The 19,609-nt window shown below is 45.0% G+C and overlaps 1 protein-coding gene across 1 annotated transcript in view; it reads left to right on the top strand.

Annotated features, from left to right (window-relative positions):
• The window catches only part of LOC115458854 (brefeldin A-inhibited guanine nucleotide-exchange protein 3-like), a gene marked incomplete at its 3' end in the record, with an annotated part of 189,363 nt that overhangs the window by 57,225 nt on the left and 112,529 nt on the right, over positions 1-19,609 (top strand). Inside the window, exon 4 of the mRNA XM_030188691.1 lies at positions 966-1,097. Within this exon, the coding sequence (XP_030044551.1) occupies positions 966-1,097 (132 nt within the window). The remainder of the gene's footprint in view (positions 1-965; positions 1,098-19,609) is intronic.

Below are 19,609 nucleotides of genomic sequence, written 5' to 3'. Positions count from 1 at the left end.
ATCAAATCCTGATTCCCTTAAAAGATTCAGTGCATATAAAGTAAATTAATGCATGTTAGATTTTTTTTTATAGCACTAATAGGTAAAATGAGCAAATAAAAAGTCTGCAAATGACCCAACAATGAACTGAAAATGTTTCCATGCAAATCTGTAATAAATACATTATCTGTATCAAACCACTTCATTTAACTTTGCAAATCCACCACCATATGGAATTGTGCAACAGAACAGTCACTATTGAAGTCGGAGGAGGAAAACTAGCATTCTGTCTTCAATATTGCCATGCTTAAGTGCGTGGACTATTAATGCTTCCCCTCCCATGCAGAATTAAAAATAGAATTTCCATGTAAGGCCGACAGAGTACAACGTAAACAAGAAACAAGTATGCAGGTATTTTGTTACCCAAGCCGAACGGTTTCTATCTCATATTGGATCAGTCCTGAAGGAATAGCTCTTGGCTTAATGGTGCAGCTCTGAGCCCTGTAATTATAGTTTAATAACTGGAGACCTGATTATAGGATTTTGAAAACAAAAAACGTCATGTTTGAAAAGCTGAAAGTGGTTTATGGTACCAGATAATAGAAACAAAGAAACATGACAGCAGATAAGGGCCAAATGGCCCATCCAGTCTCCCATCCTCAGTAACCACTAACTCCTCCTTTCTCGAAGAGATCCCATGTGCCTGTCCCATGCTTTCTTAAAATCAGACACGGTCCTTGACTCTACTAGAATGAAATTGAAATGGAAGTGAGATTTAGAACTGACAGGATCCTATAGTAAAGAACAAAATGCAGCATTTAACCTATCTTAAAACATCCAACCCATCTTGGCATTCCCTGGGTGGGGAAGAGTTTATATCTTGTGCTGTGAAAGTGGCCATCAATAAATAATATGTCTGAAACCTGTTTTAATCTTCCAGTCAACTCTCCTGTTAAATTGTTTTCTTTTGTTTTGTTTTTAATTAGAAGCTTCTTTCGGATGAGAGATTTGTATCTGTGGAGACAGATTCAGACGAGAGGCAATTGCTTAACCAGATGCTGAATGCAGTGAAGGTGACACCGTCTCTCCATGAGGACCTTCAGGTGGAGGTTATGAAGGTGGGTGTTTCTCACACTGTGACTCTTATCTGTAACTGCATGCGTGGCCTCTTCCAGGTTCCACCAAGAAACACTACTGTTCAAAAGTGTGTCCCTTCAGTGGCATCACAAGAAGAGTCAGTAATGGCAGAAAGTTTCCATAAGGATGTGAGAGACTAGGAGGGGCATAATTGAACGGGGCGCCCAAGTTTTCCTGAGGGCGTCCCCGCAGGACGGCCCCGTGAAGGGGCGTGGAAACCGCTATTATCGAAACAAGATGGCCATCCATCTTTCATTTCGATAATATGGTCGGGAACGCCCAAATCTCAACATTTAGGTCGACCTTAGAGTTAGCATGGGAGTAGAGTGCATATAACTCTGCACACAATGCTCAGAGGGCTTTAGCTCGGGGAAACAACATTTGTGAAAGAGATAGCGGCAGATTATATTTAAGCCTAATCAAACGTATGCTAATGACATTTGCTATACCTTCCCGATTCTCGGAGAACAGCACAGAAACAAACCCTGTTCTTACTGCTGGAAAGGTGACTCCAGCTCGGAGCTGGCAGTGAAAGGTTGAAAGAGAGGATTTCTTTTGATTTTTCCAGTTTAAAATCTGCCACTTTTAATTTCTTTTGATAAGGGAAGAAAGCCCATGCAAGCCTATAAGCGCCAGTACTGAGAGAGAAATGTGCGCGAGTCTAGGCAAACCCAAAAGCGAAAGCCTTCAAAGTAAAAAAATAAAAAACTGAAACGCTTATATTTAAGGGTGCAGAAGAGCCGCTCCGATGTGTGCTGCATGCTTGGGTTTACCTGGTGCGTGCAAACGAGCTGCGCTTACCATGAAACTCTATGCATGTGCCAAGCACCTTCCTCTCCCTTGGTTTTGCTTTTACAGCATGCATATAATTTGAATATCATGTGCTTTGAGCATTAGAGAGCTATTTTTCTGCACTGTTTTGGCGGTGTGGGGTGTTGGTAATAAACTGTAGATTACCCAGTTTTAGAGTGGGGCATCATGATGTTGGCGCAGAACTAGACTGATTTTGGTCAGGAAACGCTGCAGGTCCAGGTCTCAGCTTTGCACCTTTGCCCACTTGTAACATATCGCTCTCCTAAGGTACCTTGATGTTGACCATTGTTTAAAAACTGTTTTGCATTTTATCAGACAAAGCCACCTGATTAAAGCTTGCATACCTCCTACCCACCCCCATCCTCCCACCCTGTCAGACTGTCATAGTAATGCTTGAATGTTTTCACTTATATACACTGTCAGCTAGCACATTTGCTTATTTCCGATCTGACGAAGAAGGGCAACCTTCGAAAGCTAATCAAGAAATGTATTAAGTTATGTCCAATAAAAAAGGTATCATCTTATTTTCTTTTCCATGTTTTATTTTGTTTGATTTCTATTGATAACCTTAAGCGTGGACTAACACGGCTACCACACTCCTCTACTCCCATAGACACAAAATGGAAAATAGATCCTAGGTGATCTGGGCCCAAAGGCTTCACAAGCATTTTATTGTAGAGGCGTCTTCCCTGTGCTCTTTGATAAACACTACAGTTTGCATGGAGCCGGCAAAACTGATTGTGGATAAAGCTATGGGACCAGATGGGATTCGCACCAGAATAGTAGGGAAACACAGGAGACTGGCAGCTCTGCTGTTTAACTTTTTTAGTGCTGCTTTGGATCTGCTGTAATCCAGAGGGGCTGGACATATGCAAACATGGTCCACCTTTACAAAGGCAAAAGTAAAGAAGAGGCTGTGAGCAACAGGTTTATTAGTTGGGCATTGGCATAGCTGCTGAGAGGGGGGAGCAAAATTCCCTGGGCCCGGGCCTCCAAGGGGGGCCTGGCGCTGGGGTCTCTCTCTCTCCTGCTCCTGACGGGACCCGAGTGAGCGCATCCTGACAGGAGCAAGAGAGAGAAAACTCCGGCGCCGCAGCCGGACCCCCCTTGGAGGTTGGGGAGGACCTGGAGGAGCACCTCCAGCGCTGTTCTGCAGCTGCTTTTCAAAAAGCAGCCGCAGGGGCAGGCAATTAGCGGAATAGCAGCGCTGGAGGAACACGTTTTCTGCTGGCGGGGGCCTTGGAATCCCCGCCAGCAAAGGTAGTTGGATTGTGTGTGTGGGGGGGGGGGGGGGGCGGGGGGGGAGGGACATCGATCCGGGAGAGGGGGAGCAGCGGCTCTGCCCCGGGCCCGGTTCACTCTCGGCAGCCCTGGGCATTGGTGATGTTGAAAAAGCACTGATAAAAGCAGTGAATTGTTTGCTTTAAATCCAAAGGATTACAGGATCTGAGGATTACATAGGTTTATCAGGGTAGACCCTTTTCAAGCAAATCTGATCAGTGGCGTACCAAGGGGGGGGCGGTGGGGGCGGTTCGCCCCGGGTGTCAGCGGGTGGGGGGTGCTCCGCGAGAGCCGACAGTTTTTTTTTAATCCATGCAGCGATCGCCGATGCAGGCAGCGCCTCGCGTCTGCCCTGCATGAACTGAAAAGAGGGAATCGCTTTGCTGACGTCGGGCCTTCCCTCGCTTGTTGTCCCGCCCTCGAGGAAATAGGGTTACCTCAAAAGAGGGCGGGACAACAAGTGAGGGAAGGCCCGAAGTCAGCAAAGCGATTTCCTCTTTTCAGTTCATGTAGGGCAGACGCGAGGCGCTGCCTGCATCGCTGCACGGATTTAAAAAAAAAAGCAGGGTGCTGGCTTTAGGGTGAAGAGGGCTCAGGCCTCTCGACGGAGGGGGGGGTTCAGATGGGAGAGGGGGGGCTCAGAGGGGAGAAGGGGATTGGGGAGAAGGGGATTGGGGAGGGTGCTCATAGGGGAGAAGGGGATTGGGGAGGGTGGTCATAGGGGAGAAGGGGATTGGGGAGGGTGGGGTGCTCATAGGGGAGAAGGGGATTGGGGAGGGTGGGGGTGCTCATAGGGGAGAAGGGGATTGGGGAGGGTGCTCATAGGGGAGAAGGGGATTGGGGAGGGTGGGGGTGCTCATAGGGGAGAAGGGGATTGGGGAGGGTCCCTAGAGGGGAGAAGGGGATTGGGGAGCTCAGAGGGGAGAAGGGGATTGGGGAGGGTGAGGGTGCTCAGAGGGAAGAAGGGGATTGGGGAGGGGAGTGCTCAGATGGGAGAAGGGGTCTGGGGGTCTGACAAGAGGGCAGGAAGGAAAATGGGTCCATGCCTGGGGCAGGTGGGAGAATGGGTCTGGGGCTGAAAAGGGGGGATGCAAGGCATGTGGTGGATGAAGGGGGCTGCAACTGGGGGCTGAAAAGAAGGGTATTTGGGATAAGGGGGCTAGTACTGGAACTGGGGGCTGAAACGGGGCAGGAGCTGAAACTGGGGGCTTTAAAGGGGACAGGGAAAACTGGCTGGGGCTGAAGCTCGGGACTGATGGGAGAAAAGGGCTGGGGACTGGTGGGATAGTGGGGCTGAAAAGGGGGGCAGGTGGGAGATGTGGGCTGGGGCTGGAACTAGGGGCAGGTGGAATAAGGGGGCTGAAAAGAGGGGGCAGAGAGAGAGAGGGGACAGACCCTGGATGGAAGTGGGGAGCGTGAGGGAGGGCAGACCTTGGATGGATGGGAGAGGGAGGGCAGACAGATTGAAGGGGCAGAGAGAAAGGGCAGATGGTGGGTGAAAGGGGGAGAGAGAAAGAGGGCAGACTGGGGTAAATGGTGGATGGAAGGAGCAGAGATAGAGGGCAGATGTGGATGGAAGGAAGAGAGAGAGAGATGGCAGACTGGGGCAGACAGTGGATGGAAGGGGCAGAGAGAGAGGGCAGACAGTGGATGGAAGGGACATTAGAGAGGGCAGACACTGGATGGCAGAGAGTGAGCGAAGACATGCTGGATGGAAGGAAGACAGTGAAAAGAAGATGAGGAAAGCAGAAACCAGAGACAACAAACTGTAAATATATATTTTAATTATTTTGCTTTAGGATATAGTATTGTAGCTGTGTTAATAAATGTTTATAAGTAGAACATGTAAATAAGGTCATCTTTTTATTGGACTAATTTTAATACATTTTGACTTAACTTTCATAGAACAAAACCCCCTTCCTCAGGTCAGGATAGGATAATGTAACAGCACTATACTGTATTGACCTGAGGAAGGAGATTTTGGTCTCTGAAAGCTAAATGTATTAGTCCAATAAAATGATATTATTTGTTTTATTTCTATTTGTTAATTTGTAAAGTGGTGATTGGTATTTGTTAGTTTTTTCAAATTCACATCTGCTGTCTTTATATTTTGCATAGTACTAGAGGACATTTTCTGTTTCTGTGGTGTTGCATTGTATGCAGAGTCTGGCATTGGGGGTTCAGTTTAATTTTTGTCTAAATAGAAAGTTTATGATTACTTATTCTATAGTGGATTAGGGTGTATCTGTGTTTGTGAAAAAGACATGGCTTTCAGCTGGCATTGACTGTGCAGGATCAATGATCTGTACTATTCTGTCTGGTTTCATTTTACAATAGGTGAATTGATGTTCTAGTGCTCACTGTAGTGTTTAAGATGCTTTCCTTTTCCTTGTGTGACTCGTAGAAATTACTGCTTATGGTATGGTAGAATCGCTCTATAGGTCCTGATGTTTTGTATTCTCGGTATGCCTAGTACTGGATTTGGGGGGGGGGGGGGTGTTAAAAAATGACCGGCCCCGGGTGTCAACTACCCTAGGTACGCCACTGAATCTGATTAATCTCTTTGATTTGATGTCATGTATATGTCAAATGCCTTGCTGAAATCTAAGTTTGCACAGAGGCCACTCGATTTGCTTATAAGGCATTTTAGGTATGGGTCTAAAAGTGATTAGCCGATTTATGTTTGTTCTGATGTGGGGCTTTTCATTTTGGAGAATCCAAAGATAGCTAAACGGAATGAGAAGCAGCAGCAAAAGCCACAAGTGTGCCTGGGTACATAAAGATAGGAATAACCGATTAAAGTGATGTTAGAAAGTATTAGAAATGGAATGGAAAATAAAACACAGGATATCATGATGTCTCTCTCACTCCATGGTACAACTTCACCTCGAATATTGTGTGCAATTCTGGTCACCACATCTCAAAGAAGATATAACAGAATTAGGAAAGGTACAGAGAAGAGCAACATAAATGATAAAGGGGATGGAATGACTTCCTCATGAGAAAAGGCTAAAGAGGTTGGGGCTGTTCAGCTTAGAGAAGAGATGGCTGAGAGTTGATATGATAGAGGTCTGTAAAATACTAAAGGGCCCTTTCACAAAGCTGCGGTAGGCTCTACACAAGTGCAGCATACGCCAGAATGAGACTACCACCAGGCTAGCGCACCAACCCCTCCCCCCTCCCGGTGGTAATTTTCGATTTGGCACACGCCCATACCACCGGGACAAATTATATTTTTTATTTCCTAAAGCATGTGGCGTTTACAGAGTTAATTGGCAGTTGGCTCGTGCTGACCAGTCATCACTTGTGTAGTGCATGAACCCTTACTGCTAGATCAATGAGTAGCATTAAGGGCTCAGGCCGTAAATAGGCGCATACAGGTTTCAATTTTACCACAGGCCCTTTTTCTGGGCCATTGAAAAAAAGCCCTTTTTCCCAGACACAGTAAAAACTGGCCCAGCGCACACCCAAAAGCACGTGCCCACACTACCACAGGTCAATTTTTGTTGTGCCTTAATAAAAGGACTCCTAGGTGGAGTGGAACAGGTAGAAGTAAATGGCTTGTTTACCCTTTCAAAAAATACAAGGGCTAAGGGGTATGCATTGAAGAAGTAGTACATTTAAATCAAATCGGAAAATATATTTCTTTACTCGGCATGAAGTTAAATGCTGGCATTTGTTGCAGTTAGCTTAGCGGGGTTTAAAAAAGGTTTGGGCTTGTTACTAAAAGTCCATAAGGATTATTATGATGAACTTGGGGAAAATCCACTGCTTATTCCTGGGATACGCAGCATAAAATCTGTTTTACTTTGTTTTTTTTTATTCTTTTGGAATCTTGCTCAGGTACTTGTGACCTGGATTGTTTGTTACCTTTAGATTGTAAGCTCTCTTGAGCAGGGACTGTCCTTCCCCATGTTTAAACTTGTACAGCGCTGCGTAACCCTGGCAGCGCTATAGAAATGCTAAGTAGTAGTAGTAGTAGGATTGGCCACTGTTGGAAACAGGATTCTGGGATTGATGGACCTTTAGTCTTTTCCAGTATGGCAAGGCATATGTTCTTAAATAGTAGCAAAATTTAAGAATGTACTGAAGAAGTTGTGAGAAAGTGAAGTTAAAATTGTGACCAAGTACAGTTGATATTGCACTGGAAGAGAAACTGGACTAACTGGATGGCACAAAATAAGTACCTGTATATAGTATATTAACTGCTTTGATTGTAACCACTGAAAGATGGTATATCAAGTCCCATTCCCTTTCCCTGTGGTCTCCACCTATTGTCATGTGTCATGGTCTAGAAGTGAATTGCCGGTGCAAGAAGAGGGCGAGTCAGTCCCAGCCCAAGGGACTAGGCCCAGCCAACGACCCCTGGATGTTCTTCACCAAGACCAACCACCGTTCTCCGGGTGTTGAGCCCCCAGGTGTGGGCGGCCGGTTGGACTAAGCACCACCAGGAAGGAAGACCGGTCCAAGGAGCAGAAACAGACAGCTGTAGCGGATTCTGGGGTCAGGAACCGACTTAAAAGGGACAGGAGTCACTGTAACAGGAGCAGGAGTCAGGAACAGACTTGGCGGCAACAGGAATAGGAGTCACAGGAGCAGGAGTCAGGAACAGACTTGTTGGTAACAGGAACAGGAGTCACTGTTTGTAGCAAGAACACACAGGTATGCAGGCAAGATCTGGAGAACGGAGATTCACAGCTGAAACTAGGTAAGCAGGTCGGGTTCAGGAGCTTCAGGGAATCCTACAAAGGAAAACGCCAGCACAATCCAAGGAGAACTTAGAATCCGGAGTGCAATGTGTTGCCGAAGGCCCGAGTGCCTCGGAATGCCTGGAGTTAAAGGGGCACAGGTGTGGCACAAAGCAGCTGCAGACGTCAAAATTGGCGAAGACAACACGCTGTCAGTGTGCTCGAAGACTAACTCTCCCACTCCAGACCTATTCCATGGGGATAGTGCCCCACCATCCTGACGAACACGATGACACTGGGATCCCTGCCCCCACTGGACCTTCAGAAAAGGCGCCCCTCATAGTGACATCATGGCCTATGCTTGACTTTAGGATAGCAATTAAAACGTGAACAAGTATGTGCCTAGTAATATTATAAACTTTCCAGAGTACTCTTGTTTCCATTCTTAACATACATTTTCCAAGAGAAGCTGTGACTGTTTCAAAGGTCAGTGTATTACACAGACTGCCACTGAGTGTGACTAACTCTTCTGAATATATTTCAGCCACCTTTTGTTGACGTCATCTTTCATGTTGTAGCTATCATTTACCTGCTTTATATAATATGGTCTGAACGCTGAATCCCTCCCCCACACCCATCCCATGCCTCCATTTCCAAAAACAGCCAGTACAAAGGATCTGTCTTCCCTGAGTCATCCCTGGGAGAGATAAGAGGAGCACCCTACAATGTAGACCATAACCATAATGTGAGGTGTTGCTATGCACGCTTCAGGATTTGGTAAAGATAAAATGAGGAAAAGACAAAGTTCAACAGTTAATGTTGGTATAGCTGAGCTGCTCATATGATCCGAGTACACAGAGGACACACGGGTTGGCAAGCAAGAGCGATAAACCTGCTGATTAATTCTGTGTGGAGGAGAGCTATATAGCTCCAGCAGTAACATACAATACTGTATGTAATTCATTTTTTAAAATATATCCTCGTATGTGTATATATATGCGTGTATATATATATATCAATATATATAAAAGGCGAGTGTCGTACTCACTCTCAAATGCGCAGTAGAGACCTTCTCTGCCCCGCCCCCGCGTCAATACGTGATGACGGGGGCGGAACAGAGAAGGTCTGTACTGCGCATTTGCGAGGGAGGGACACCGCCGTCGCTAACGCTCCCCCCACCCGGAGTCGCCACCGCCACCCACCCTCCACCCGGTCGGGCCCTCGCTCCGCTACTGAAACAGCGAGGGTCCGGGAACGCAGCACTGAGCTCTGCTGAGCTGCCGTCGGCTTTCCTTCTTCTTCTCTGCCTGTGTCCCACCCTCGACGATGTTACGTCACACGAGGGCGGGACAGGCAGAGAAGAAGAAGGAACTTGGAAGGCCGATGTCGGCTGCTCAGCAGAGCTCAGTGCTGCGTTCCCGGACCCTCGCTGTTTCAGTAGCGGAGCGAGGGCCCGACCGGGTGGAGGGTGGGTGGCGACGGCTCCGGGGGGGGGGGGGGGGTGGCAATTTAGAGGGGGAGGGGCAGCGGCGAACTCGGTGGCACGGGGGGGGGGGCTTTCAACCCCCCCCTTCCTATAATAGCCCGTTTTTACGGGCTCAAAGGCTAGTATATATATATAAACAGAGAGAGGAGGCATTGGGCAATGGAGCAGGTAGTTGGTTAAAGGCAGTGCTTTTTTTGTAGAAAAAAAGGTGCCGGTACTCATTATGGGCGGGGTCACCACATATGGCTCCACCCCTATGATAACCACACCCACATTAACCACACCCCCTATACCAGCCATGGCCCATATAAACAGACATCATTGAAAATATTACAGTACTATAGGAGAAAAAAATAACGTGATTTGCTAAGTAGTAGTAGTAGTATACCCAGTGCAAAATAAGACAGCCAATGTAATTTCTCAAATTGGACATATTACAAACACTAAAATGAAAATAAAATGATTTTTTTCTACCTTTGTTGTCTGGTGACTGTTTTTCTTTCCATATTGGTCCCAGTCTGTGATTCTCCTTTCCTTTGTTTTCGCTTAACTCTTCTGTGCCATTTGTCATTTTTGTCTCCTTTTTCTTTGCTTTCTTCAATATTTTTCAGGCTCTCTCTCTGTCCAGATTTAATTCATTCTTACTATCCATTCTTTAATTTCCTTCATCTACCTGTGGCTTTTCATCTTTTCCTCACCCTTGTTCTCCCCATGCCCCTTCCTCTTATTCTCCAGTCTTTCTCTATTCCCCTTTTCCATCCAGCAGCTCTGCTTTCTCTCCCCATCCTTCCAGTGTCTCCCCTATTTTTTTCTGCATTCTTCAATCCAGCGTCTTCCCTCTTTCTTTCTCTCCCTATCCTTCCGTTTTCCCTCTCTCTCTCCCCATCCTTCCATCTGTTTTTCCCCCTCTCTCACCCCATCCTTCCATCTGTTTTCCCTCTCTCTTTCCTCATCCTTCCATCTGTTTTTCCCTCTCTCCCCAATCCTTCCATCTGTGTTTTTCCCTCTCTCTCCCCATCCTTCCATCTGTTTTCCCCTCTTCCCAATCCTTCCATCTGTTTTTCCCTCTCTCTCCCCAATCCTTCCCTCTGTTGTTTTCCCTCTTTCTCTCTCTCCCCAATCCTTCCCTCTGTTGTTTTCCCTCTTTCTCTCTCTCCCCATCCTTCCATCTGTTTTCCCCTCTACCCAATCCTTCCATCTGTTTTTCCCTCTCTCTCCCCATCCTTCCATCTGTTTTTCCCTCTCTCTTCCCATCCTTCCATCTGTTTTCCCTCTCTCTCCCCAATCCTTCCATCTGTTTTTCCCTCTCTCTCCCCAATCCTTCCATCTGTGTTTTTCCCTCTCTCTCCCCATCCTTCCATCTGTTTTTCCCTCTCTCTCCCCAATCCTTCCCTCTGTTGTTTTCCCTCTTTCTCTCTCTCCCCAATCCTTCCCTCTGTTGTTTTCCCTCTTTCTCTCTCTCCCCATCCTTCCATCTGTTTTCCCCTCTCTCCCCAATCCTTCCATCTGTTTTTCCCTCTCTCTCCCCATCCTTCCATCTGTTTTTCCCTCTCTTCCCATCCTTCCATCTGTTTTCCCTCTTTCTCCCCAATCCTTCCATCTGTTTTTCCCTCTCTCTCCCCATCCTTCCATCTGTTTTTCCCTCTCTCTCCCCATCCTTCCATCTGTTTTCCCCTCTCTCTCCCCAATCCTTCCCTCTGTTGTTTTCCCTCTCTCTTTCTCTCTCTCCCCAATCCTTCCCTCTGTTGTTTTCCCTCTCTCTTTCTCTCTCTCCCCAATCCTTCCCTCTGTTGTTTTCCCTCTCTTTCTCTCTCTCCCCAATCCTTCCCTCTGTTGTTTCCCTCTCTTTCTCTCTCTCCCCAATCCTTCCCTCTGTTGTTTTCCCTCTCTCTCTCCCCAATCCTTCCCTCTGTTGTTTTCCCTCTCTCTTTCTCTCTCTCCCCAATCCTTCCCTCTGTTGTTTTCCCTCTTTCTCTCTCTCCCCAATCCTTCCCTCTGTTGTTTTCCCTCTTTCTCTCTCTCCCCATCCTTCCATCTGTTTTTCCCTCTCTCTCCCCATCCTTCCATCTGTTTTCCCCTCTCTCTCCCCAATCCTTCCCTCTGTTGTTTTCCCTCTCTCTTTCTCTCTCTCCCCAATCCTTCCCTCTGTTGTTTTCCCTCTCTCTTTCTCTCTCTCCCCAATCCTTCCCTCTGTTGGTTTCCCTCTTTCTCTCTCTCCCCAATCCTTCCCTCTGTTGGTTTCCCTCTCCCTGCCAAGTTTCCCGCGAACGGCGCGAAGTTGCGACGCACATGGCACCAGCCCCCATTTCCGGCCGCTGCTGCTTCTCCTGTTGAGCAGCAGCGGCCGCTACACAAAGAAAAAGAAGATTAAAAAAAAAATTGAAACCTGGCTGAAACGCGGCACCCCGGCACTGTAGACAGCCATTAGGCATTGGCTGTTGCCCCGCAGCCGCTCCTCCTCTTGCTCTACGTCACTGCCCCTGGAGGAAGACCCCGAAGGAGCGCAGTGACGTAAGGCAAGAGGAGGAGCGGCTGCGGGGCAACAGCCAATGCCTAATGGCTGTCTACAGTGCCGGGTGCCGCGTTTCAGCCAGGTTTGAAGTTTTTTTTAAATCTTTTTCTTTGTGTAGCGGCCGCTGCTGCTCAACAGGAGAAGCAGCAGCGGCCGGAAATGGGGGCTGGCACTGCGTCCGTCACGGGGCGGGGGGAGCAAAAAAAAAAGGTGCCGGTACGCCGTACCGTTGCGTACCGGCACAAAAAAAGCACTGGTTAAAGGTCTCTCAGGATTTTGTCAAGGCTCTCCTCTGTCATTGGGTTAAAAGTGTCCCATCTGTCTCCTTCAGGAGGGGGCGAGTTTGTGCACTCCTGCTTAACTGATTTGAGACTGGGTGGGATTGCCTGTAAATCCTGGCAGAGACATTTAATTTTATTGGCAAAGTATGCAGCAAAATCATTGCAGTTCAGTTTAGATTGGGCAGGCTGGTTCTGTTAAGGAGGTTACAGTAGGCTGTTTACTGAACAACTGCTTGCTTGAATTGGCAGCCTGTGCAATGCATTGACAGAAATATTGTTTTTTGATTGTTGTAGCATTCATATTCCCATAGCCTTGTGTCAAACTGGTTGTAAGAAAGCATTCTGTACATTTTCATTGATTCTCTGGACATAGATATGTGCTCCTTCCTACCATCTGAAAATGCTTGCTCAGCATTTGCATTTGACATAGCTAGGGGAATACAGATTGACCCAGTTTATGCACTTCTTCAGCTTTATGAAAAGATAAACTGGTGTTCTCGAGAATTAATTCTGAATAGCACTCTAAACTGTGCTTCTATCTTATTACTCTTCAAAAAGCAATTGATTAAAAACCTAATTTTTGAACTGGGTTAATCACATGAGCACGAAACAACAATGTTGACCTGCTGATTTCAAACGTCATCTCTGGATCTCTAATGTTTTTGGCCATGGATAAATATCATTTCTCATGCATGCTCTTGCAGATGAAACAGATATCTTCAAAAGGCAAGTTATCTGACAATGCACATGTAGCCAACCCATTTTCTGTAAACCCTTCAGCCATTTGGTTCTGAAAATAGGGGTTTTGTTGTAATCCCTAGTCTATCAAACACATAATGGATGTAAGTGCTTTCATCTTCTTTGAGGAACTTCATAATAGAAATTACCAGTTTCATGTTTTCACTGAGAAATGTCATCCTTTTTATCTACATGTCTACAGACTTTCGCAGTGATTCCCTTTCTTGCCCTTACAATCTGCACCGTTGATGAGGGTCACAAATGGAACCCACACTTTTAGCAGAACATATACTGCCTTGATAACAGAATACCAGCGGCTGTGAGTGACACAGGGAAAACTTTAGGCTCACGTTTTCAGCATACAGCAGTGCTTTTCCTATTGAGCCCTTGTGCATATCAAAATACTATTGTTGTATTAGAGCTGACAGAGAAAACCGTATTACATGCTTCTAACATTTCCAGATCTGCCATCAATGTGTGTTTGAGATTCTTGTTGCCTTTGTAAAAGGTAAGTAAGATCCCAACAGTTGTGTAACTATTTATTTATTTAGATTTTGCTCACACCTTTTTCAGTAGTAGCTCAAGGTGAGTTACATTCAGGTACTCTGGATATTTCTCTGTCCCAGGAGGGCTCACAATCTAAGTTTGTACCTGAGGCAATGGAGGGTTAAGTGACTTGCCTAAGATCACAAGGAGCAGCAGTGGGATTTGAACCGACCACCTGTGGATTGCAAGACCGGTGCTCTAACCACTAGGCCACGCACCACTCCACTATGAATTTCTGGTGACTCGTCTACACTTAATGAAATCTGGACATCCTTCACAAGGTTTCTAATGTGCTGAAGGTCCATTCTGACTACGTCTTAAAGGTATTTGTTGTAAAGCTGTGAAGGTTTTGGAAATGTTTTTCTTCAAGGCCAAAATCGGGTATTGGGTTTTGACTGCCTTGAGGAGAACATAGCCTCGGTTCTTATATCTGTTGTGGATTACCCAGATCGGTGGGTTCTCAAAATATTCTGGATGAGATACCATCTGCAATTAGTGAGTGGGCCTCCAAACTGCTTAATCAAAAACATCCATATCGAGCTCTCAGCATCAGGAAATACTTATAAAGGAATTCTGTTACAGGCCAGTATGGTCAAACCATTCCACCAGGGGAAAGAGGGCAGGGATTCTATTCCAGGTATTTCCTTGTTACAGACAAGATGGTAAGATTCCAGCCATCTTTGTCCTCAGAATAAATTTCTCACCAGACAAAAGTTTAGGATGGTTTCCTTAAGCTCCCTAATTTTTCTTCTCCAAAAAGGGAACTGGCTATGTTCTGTGGACTTAAAAGGATGCATATACCTACATACAGATACATGCAGGTCACAGGAGGTATTTATGATTTGTCATAGGGAAGCATCACTACCAGTGTTGTATTATGTCTTGGTCTTTTGGCCTTCCATCAGTTGTTTTGTATCCTCACAAAATGTTTAATGCTGTAATGGGGGGAAGGGGGGTGATTATGCCTCTCACCTCATCTTGAGGTTGGTTTTTTTCACCATTCTCATTTTATCATAGTCTCCTTTTTTTGAAAGTTAAATGCTAACCTATTGGATTTCTTGTGTATACTTCCAGGAGCCAATATCAAATCTGATAATGTTATGATCACCGTTTTCATTGGCACCCCAGCACCATTACTTCCTGCACCAGATCATGCACTCCACTAAGGATAAGGTCTATAATTTTTCCTCCTCTTCCTGCTGCTCCATAAAGCAGTCCTTGATTTCATCAAGGACTTTTAGCTCCCTAGCATGCCTTTACTCAGTCAAGGTTTGGTTAATTGAAATCACCCTTTGTTATTGTGTTCCCCAGTTAGCTTCCCTATTCTGATAACATTTGTATATCTGTCTGTTCATACTGGCCAGGTGGACAGTAGTACACTCCTTTCACTATCCTTTTTCCCTTTTCACATGGAATTTCAATCCATAGGGATTCAAAGATGTATTTTGCGTCCTGCAGAATTTTCAATCCATTTGATTCAAGGCCCTCCTTAATATACAATGATACCTCTTCACCAATTCGATCCACCCTATCACTACGATACAATTTGTACCCTGGTATGACAGTGTCCCACTGGTTATCCTCCTTCCACCAGGTCTCAGAGATACCTATTCTATCTAATTTTTCATTTAGTGCATATGTTCTAACTTTCTCATCTTATTTTTTAGGCTTCTGGCATTCACATATAGACATTTCAAACTATGTTTGTTGTTCCTATTTAGATCTTAATCAGCAGTTGACCGTGATAATTTGCAATCTTTTGTCTGCTTTTTATTTAAAGATACCTGGTCTACTATGATCTCTATTGCAACCTCACTGATGGAGTACCCTATCTTCCCTGTTTTGGTGTTATCTTTGAAAGATACCTTGTTCCGAACCATGCACTTTTGAACAACTGTCGGCCTTCTCCAAGTTTCTAGTTTAAAAGCTGCTCTATCTCCTTTTTAAATGCCAATGTTAGCAGCCTGGTCCCACCCTGGCTAAGGTGGAGCCCATCATTTCAGAATAGGCTTTCCCTTCCCCAGAGTGTTGCCCAGTTCTTTACAAAGCTAAAACCCTCCTCCCTGCACCATCGCCTCATCCACACATTAAGATTCCACATCTATCACCAATACTGGTCAGTTTCACACCTTCTTCAACCTCTCTTATCTGAAGGCCTTTCTTTGTCAATACAGATAAAGAGGTTTTGAGTATACACTTCTATTTGTACTTACTGGCCTTCTGAGGTCAGCTAAGCCAGCATTTGTTAGTAACTTAAGACAATTTCTTGCATTTCTTTTAAAGACATAAGGTTAACTATCCCAGTTCCTCACAATCTTCATATGACTCGACATGGCTGTGTTTCGGCTTGAAAGGCATTCATCATAAGTCTGGTTTTGTCACAATATAGCTTATAAAATTTGATGAAGTGCAAAAACCAAACTAGGGCTTAGGCTTAAGAACCGATGCAGATTGTGTAAGGACAAAGCTACAGCTTCTCCGTAAGTCGAGTAAACGTCGTGCCAAAACTGTCTAGCACAAAAAATGCAAAATCAGATGCCTGATGCAGGCCTTGTAAGCTGAAACACGGCCGTGTCGAGTCGTATGAAGATTGTCAATAAAAGCCTATTTTGCTACTTCTGTCGCCTCCACTATGGTGTTCATTTGTTCCCAGCAGAGAACTACATGTGCATGCTCACTCCCTGACCCGCCCACAATACTGCTGCGTTGGAGGAGCAGCAGGACTTCATGTCTCACCTTTACAGCTCCAAAGGGGAAACAGGGGCAGGGCACTACTGCAGGAAAAAAGTATCCCCTGCAACAGCACTGTTCAGATGCACTTGCACTTCGGAAAGTTGTGGTTCACAAAATGCATGGGAAGAAGAGGTCTTGATGTGTGAACGTGAGAACTGGTCAATGCTGTGCACCCACTTAATGCATGTGACTTGGTATGTATTCATGTGCCATCAGTAATGACTAAGACATGCCTTAATAATAAAGGAATGAAAAGCAACTAATTATGAAAACCAGTTCAAGACACCAGGATTCCCTCTGCTGACAAGTACATTAAAATTCCCTCTCATCATTTCATCATACCTCTGACCTCCAACTGACTACCTCATAAAGCACCAAACGGGCACAGTGAAGAGCAAATAAGCAAAGAGACCCAGGACCCACAACCCATTTTTTAATTAATTAAATGTGAACACTGGCTTTTTAGAAATGAGTCATGTAGCAAAATAAAGTCCATCTGCTTCCCTTCCCTTAGTCAAACAGGGGCTTCTCTTCTACTCATGGCAAAATTAAATCTTGTTGTGAGGGGGAGACAGTACAGTGCTCAGTATCTCCTCACTAATTACCCTCATGCTCCTTCCTGCTGTGATGGATAATAATGCAGAGAGATTTAATATCCTGGAGAATGGTTCCTTACGCAGAATAATACCTTCAAATTAAAAGCTGCTGCTCCTAAAGGATGGCAAAAATTTCAACTAGAAAACAGAATCAGATTCTGCCTGAAGAGCAAAGTGTTTTCTAAATCCCTATGTAAGTGTTTAATGATTGAAGCCTTAACTGATCTGACACTCAAATATATCTTATGACAAACAGCAAGTTATACATATACAGTCCCATTATAGAAAGAACATAGAAGTTGGAATTAAGATATGGAAGTTTATGCCACACATACCTGAAAAAATAAACGTAGAAAAATTCATACTTGAAAAATAAACGTAGAAAATTTTAATAGATTGAAAACCAGTACATAAATGTGTATTTCCTGGCACATCACTTAACCCTTCTTTGCTCATGTACAAAAAAACTTAGATTGTGAGCCCACTTGGGGGGGGGGGGGAAGTACCTGTATATAGAACTAGATTCTATATATGGCGCTGAGAAAAACTGCGCTGGACGTTATTCTATAAACCTCGCCTAAAGTTAGGCGTGATTTATAGAATACATGTAGTTCCTGTGACTAAATTTAGTCGCAGCCATTTACGACAACTAAAACTTAGTGTAAAAGCACATAACTAATTTAGGCGCTGATCGGGCATATTCTATAACTCTGCGCATAAATTTTAGGAATGCCCACAACCCGCCTGTTCCTATCCTGTGGCCACACCCCTTTAAAGATCAGCGCGGTCCAGTTTATGTGTATCACTTTATAGAGCATGCTTAGTGAGCTATGTGCATAAATCCTAATTACTGGCAATTAGTACCGATCATTGCTTTAACATCTAGTTCCCCCTTTCTCTATCTCTGTTAATAGCTCTCACATCCTCCGTGTCTCCTCGGCTCATAACCTTGGAGTCATCTTTGATTCCTCTCTTTCCTTCTCTGCGCATATTCAACAGATCGCCAAAACCTGTCGTTTCTTTATCTACAGTATTAGCAAAATTCGCCCCTTCCTTTCTGAATACGCTGCCAGAACCCTTATCCACACCCTTGTCACCTCTCGCTTGGACTATTGCAATTTACTTCTCACTGGTCTTCTGCTCAGCCATCTCTCTCCTCTCCAATCTGTCCAAAATTCTGCGGCACGACTTATTTTCCGCCAGAATTGTTATACCCACACTAGCCCGCTCCTCAAGTCACTTCACTGGCTCCCTGTCCGCTTCCGCTTCCGCATTCAGTTTAAACTTCTCTTACTGACCTTTAAATGCATCCACTCTGCAGTCCCCCATTACCTCTCCACTCTCATCTCTCCCTACATTCCTCCCCGTGAACTCCGCTCACTGGACAGATCTCTCTTGTCGTCCCCCTTCTCCTCCACTGCTAACTCCAGGCTTCGCTCCTTTTCTCTCGCGGCACCTTATGCCTGGAATAGACTTCCTGGACCTATACGTCTAGCTCCATCTCTACCTGTTTTCAAATCTGTGCTGAAAACCCACCTTTTCACTGCTGCTTTTTAGCTCCTAGCCACTACTCAATTGCCCTCCCCTTGTCCCTTCCTTCCTTCCTTCTCACCCAGTACTTCCCTCACCCATAACTGTCTTGTCTGTCTGTATTATTTAGATTGTAAGCTCTTTTGAGCAGGGACTGTCTCTTTGTATCAGGTGTTCAGCGCTGCATGCGTCTGGTAGCGCTATACAAATGCTAATAATAATAATAATAGTTATCGGCGCTGATTGGCTTGTTACTTAGTTAAGGTCCGCATACAAATTGGCTGCACATGCTGATTTTCATGTGGACCTTTAGTCGCTTTTTATAGAATCTGAGGGATAATGAGTAAACTGACTTGGTTGTATCACAGAAAAGCAGTATTTCAAATGCATGACCCATGATGCGTAACAGTCGTGTTCTATCTTAGAAATATGCATGTGTATGTTCCTAACGTTGTCACAGAGACTGGTGTCCCCCTTTCCTAGTTTGACTTTTTGTGGGACAAAAACCACCGGGAGATTGAGGGCAACCTCCCCTTTTCCCTCCAGAGCAGTTTGAACATACAATAATTTTTTTTAATGCATTGCTTTCAAAATTATGTAGGTAAGTGCATCTCCAGTAATGTTTAGGTGCATGATCACCATATGAGGAAAACTACAGAAAACTATTCTGAGAAGTTCAACAGAGGGCTTTTGCATTCCAAAATAAATAAGTGTAGAAAAATATTTAATGTTAGGCTCACAAAAGAGCATGTAGCTTGTACAAATCCTTTTATTCAATGCATCAGCAATCTGGCAGCTCTCAGACAGAGGTTTCTATTTTAGGCACAAAATGTGAAAGCCTATTTTACATAGAATGTTGAGACGGGGATTGAGATGTCCAGACTGGGATGTTCACAGTTGTCCAGGTATGTTATAAAAAGTGCTGCTGAACGTGAAGCCTATTGTAAAATAGACCTGACCTGCTGGACTGTATTATGTATCTGGTAGCATATCAAGCAGGAGCAGCAATTTTTGAAGAAAACGTGTTCTGCTCTCTTCAGGCTTCACATTTGCAGCTTCTATAGAAACATAGAAAATGATGGCAGATAAAGGCCATATGACCTATCCAGTCTGCCTATCCATATCATCCGCTATCTCTTCCTCCCCTAAGAGAACCCACTTGTGTGTCCCATGCTTTCTTGAATTCAGATACAGTCCTTGTCTCCACCACCTCCACTGGAAGTTTGTTCTACACATCCACTACCCTTTCTGTAAAGAAGTGTTTCCTTAGATTACTTTTGAGTCTACCC

The sequence above is a fragment of the Microcaecilia unicolor genome, unplaced genomic scaffold (assembly GCF_901765095.1).
Source record: "Microcaecilia unicolor unplaced genomic scaffold, aMicUni1.1, whole genome shotgun sequence".
Classification (NCBI taxonomy): domain Eukaryota; kingdom Metazoa; phylum Chordata; class Amphibia; order Gymnophiona; family Siphonopidae; genus Microcaecilia; species Microcaecilia unicolor.
The sequence above is the reverse complement of the archived record's forward strand: the minus strand, read 5'-3'. Positions and strand labels throughout refer to the sequence as shown.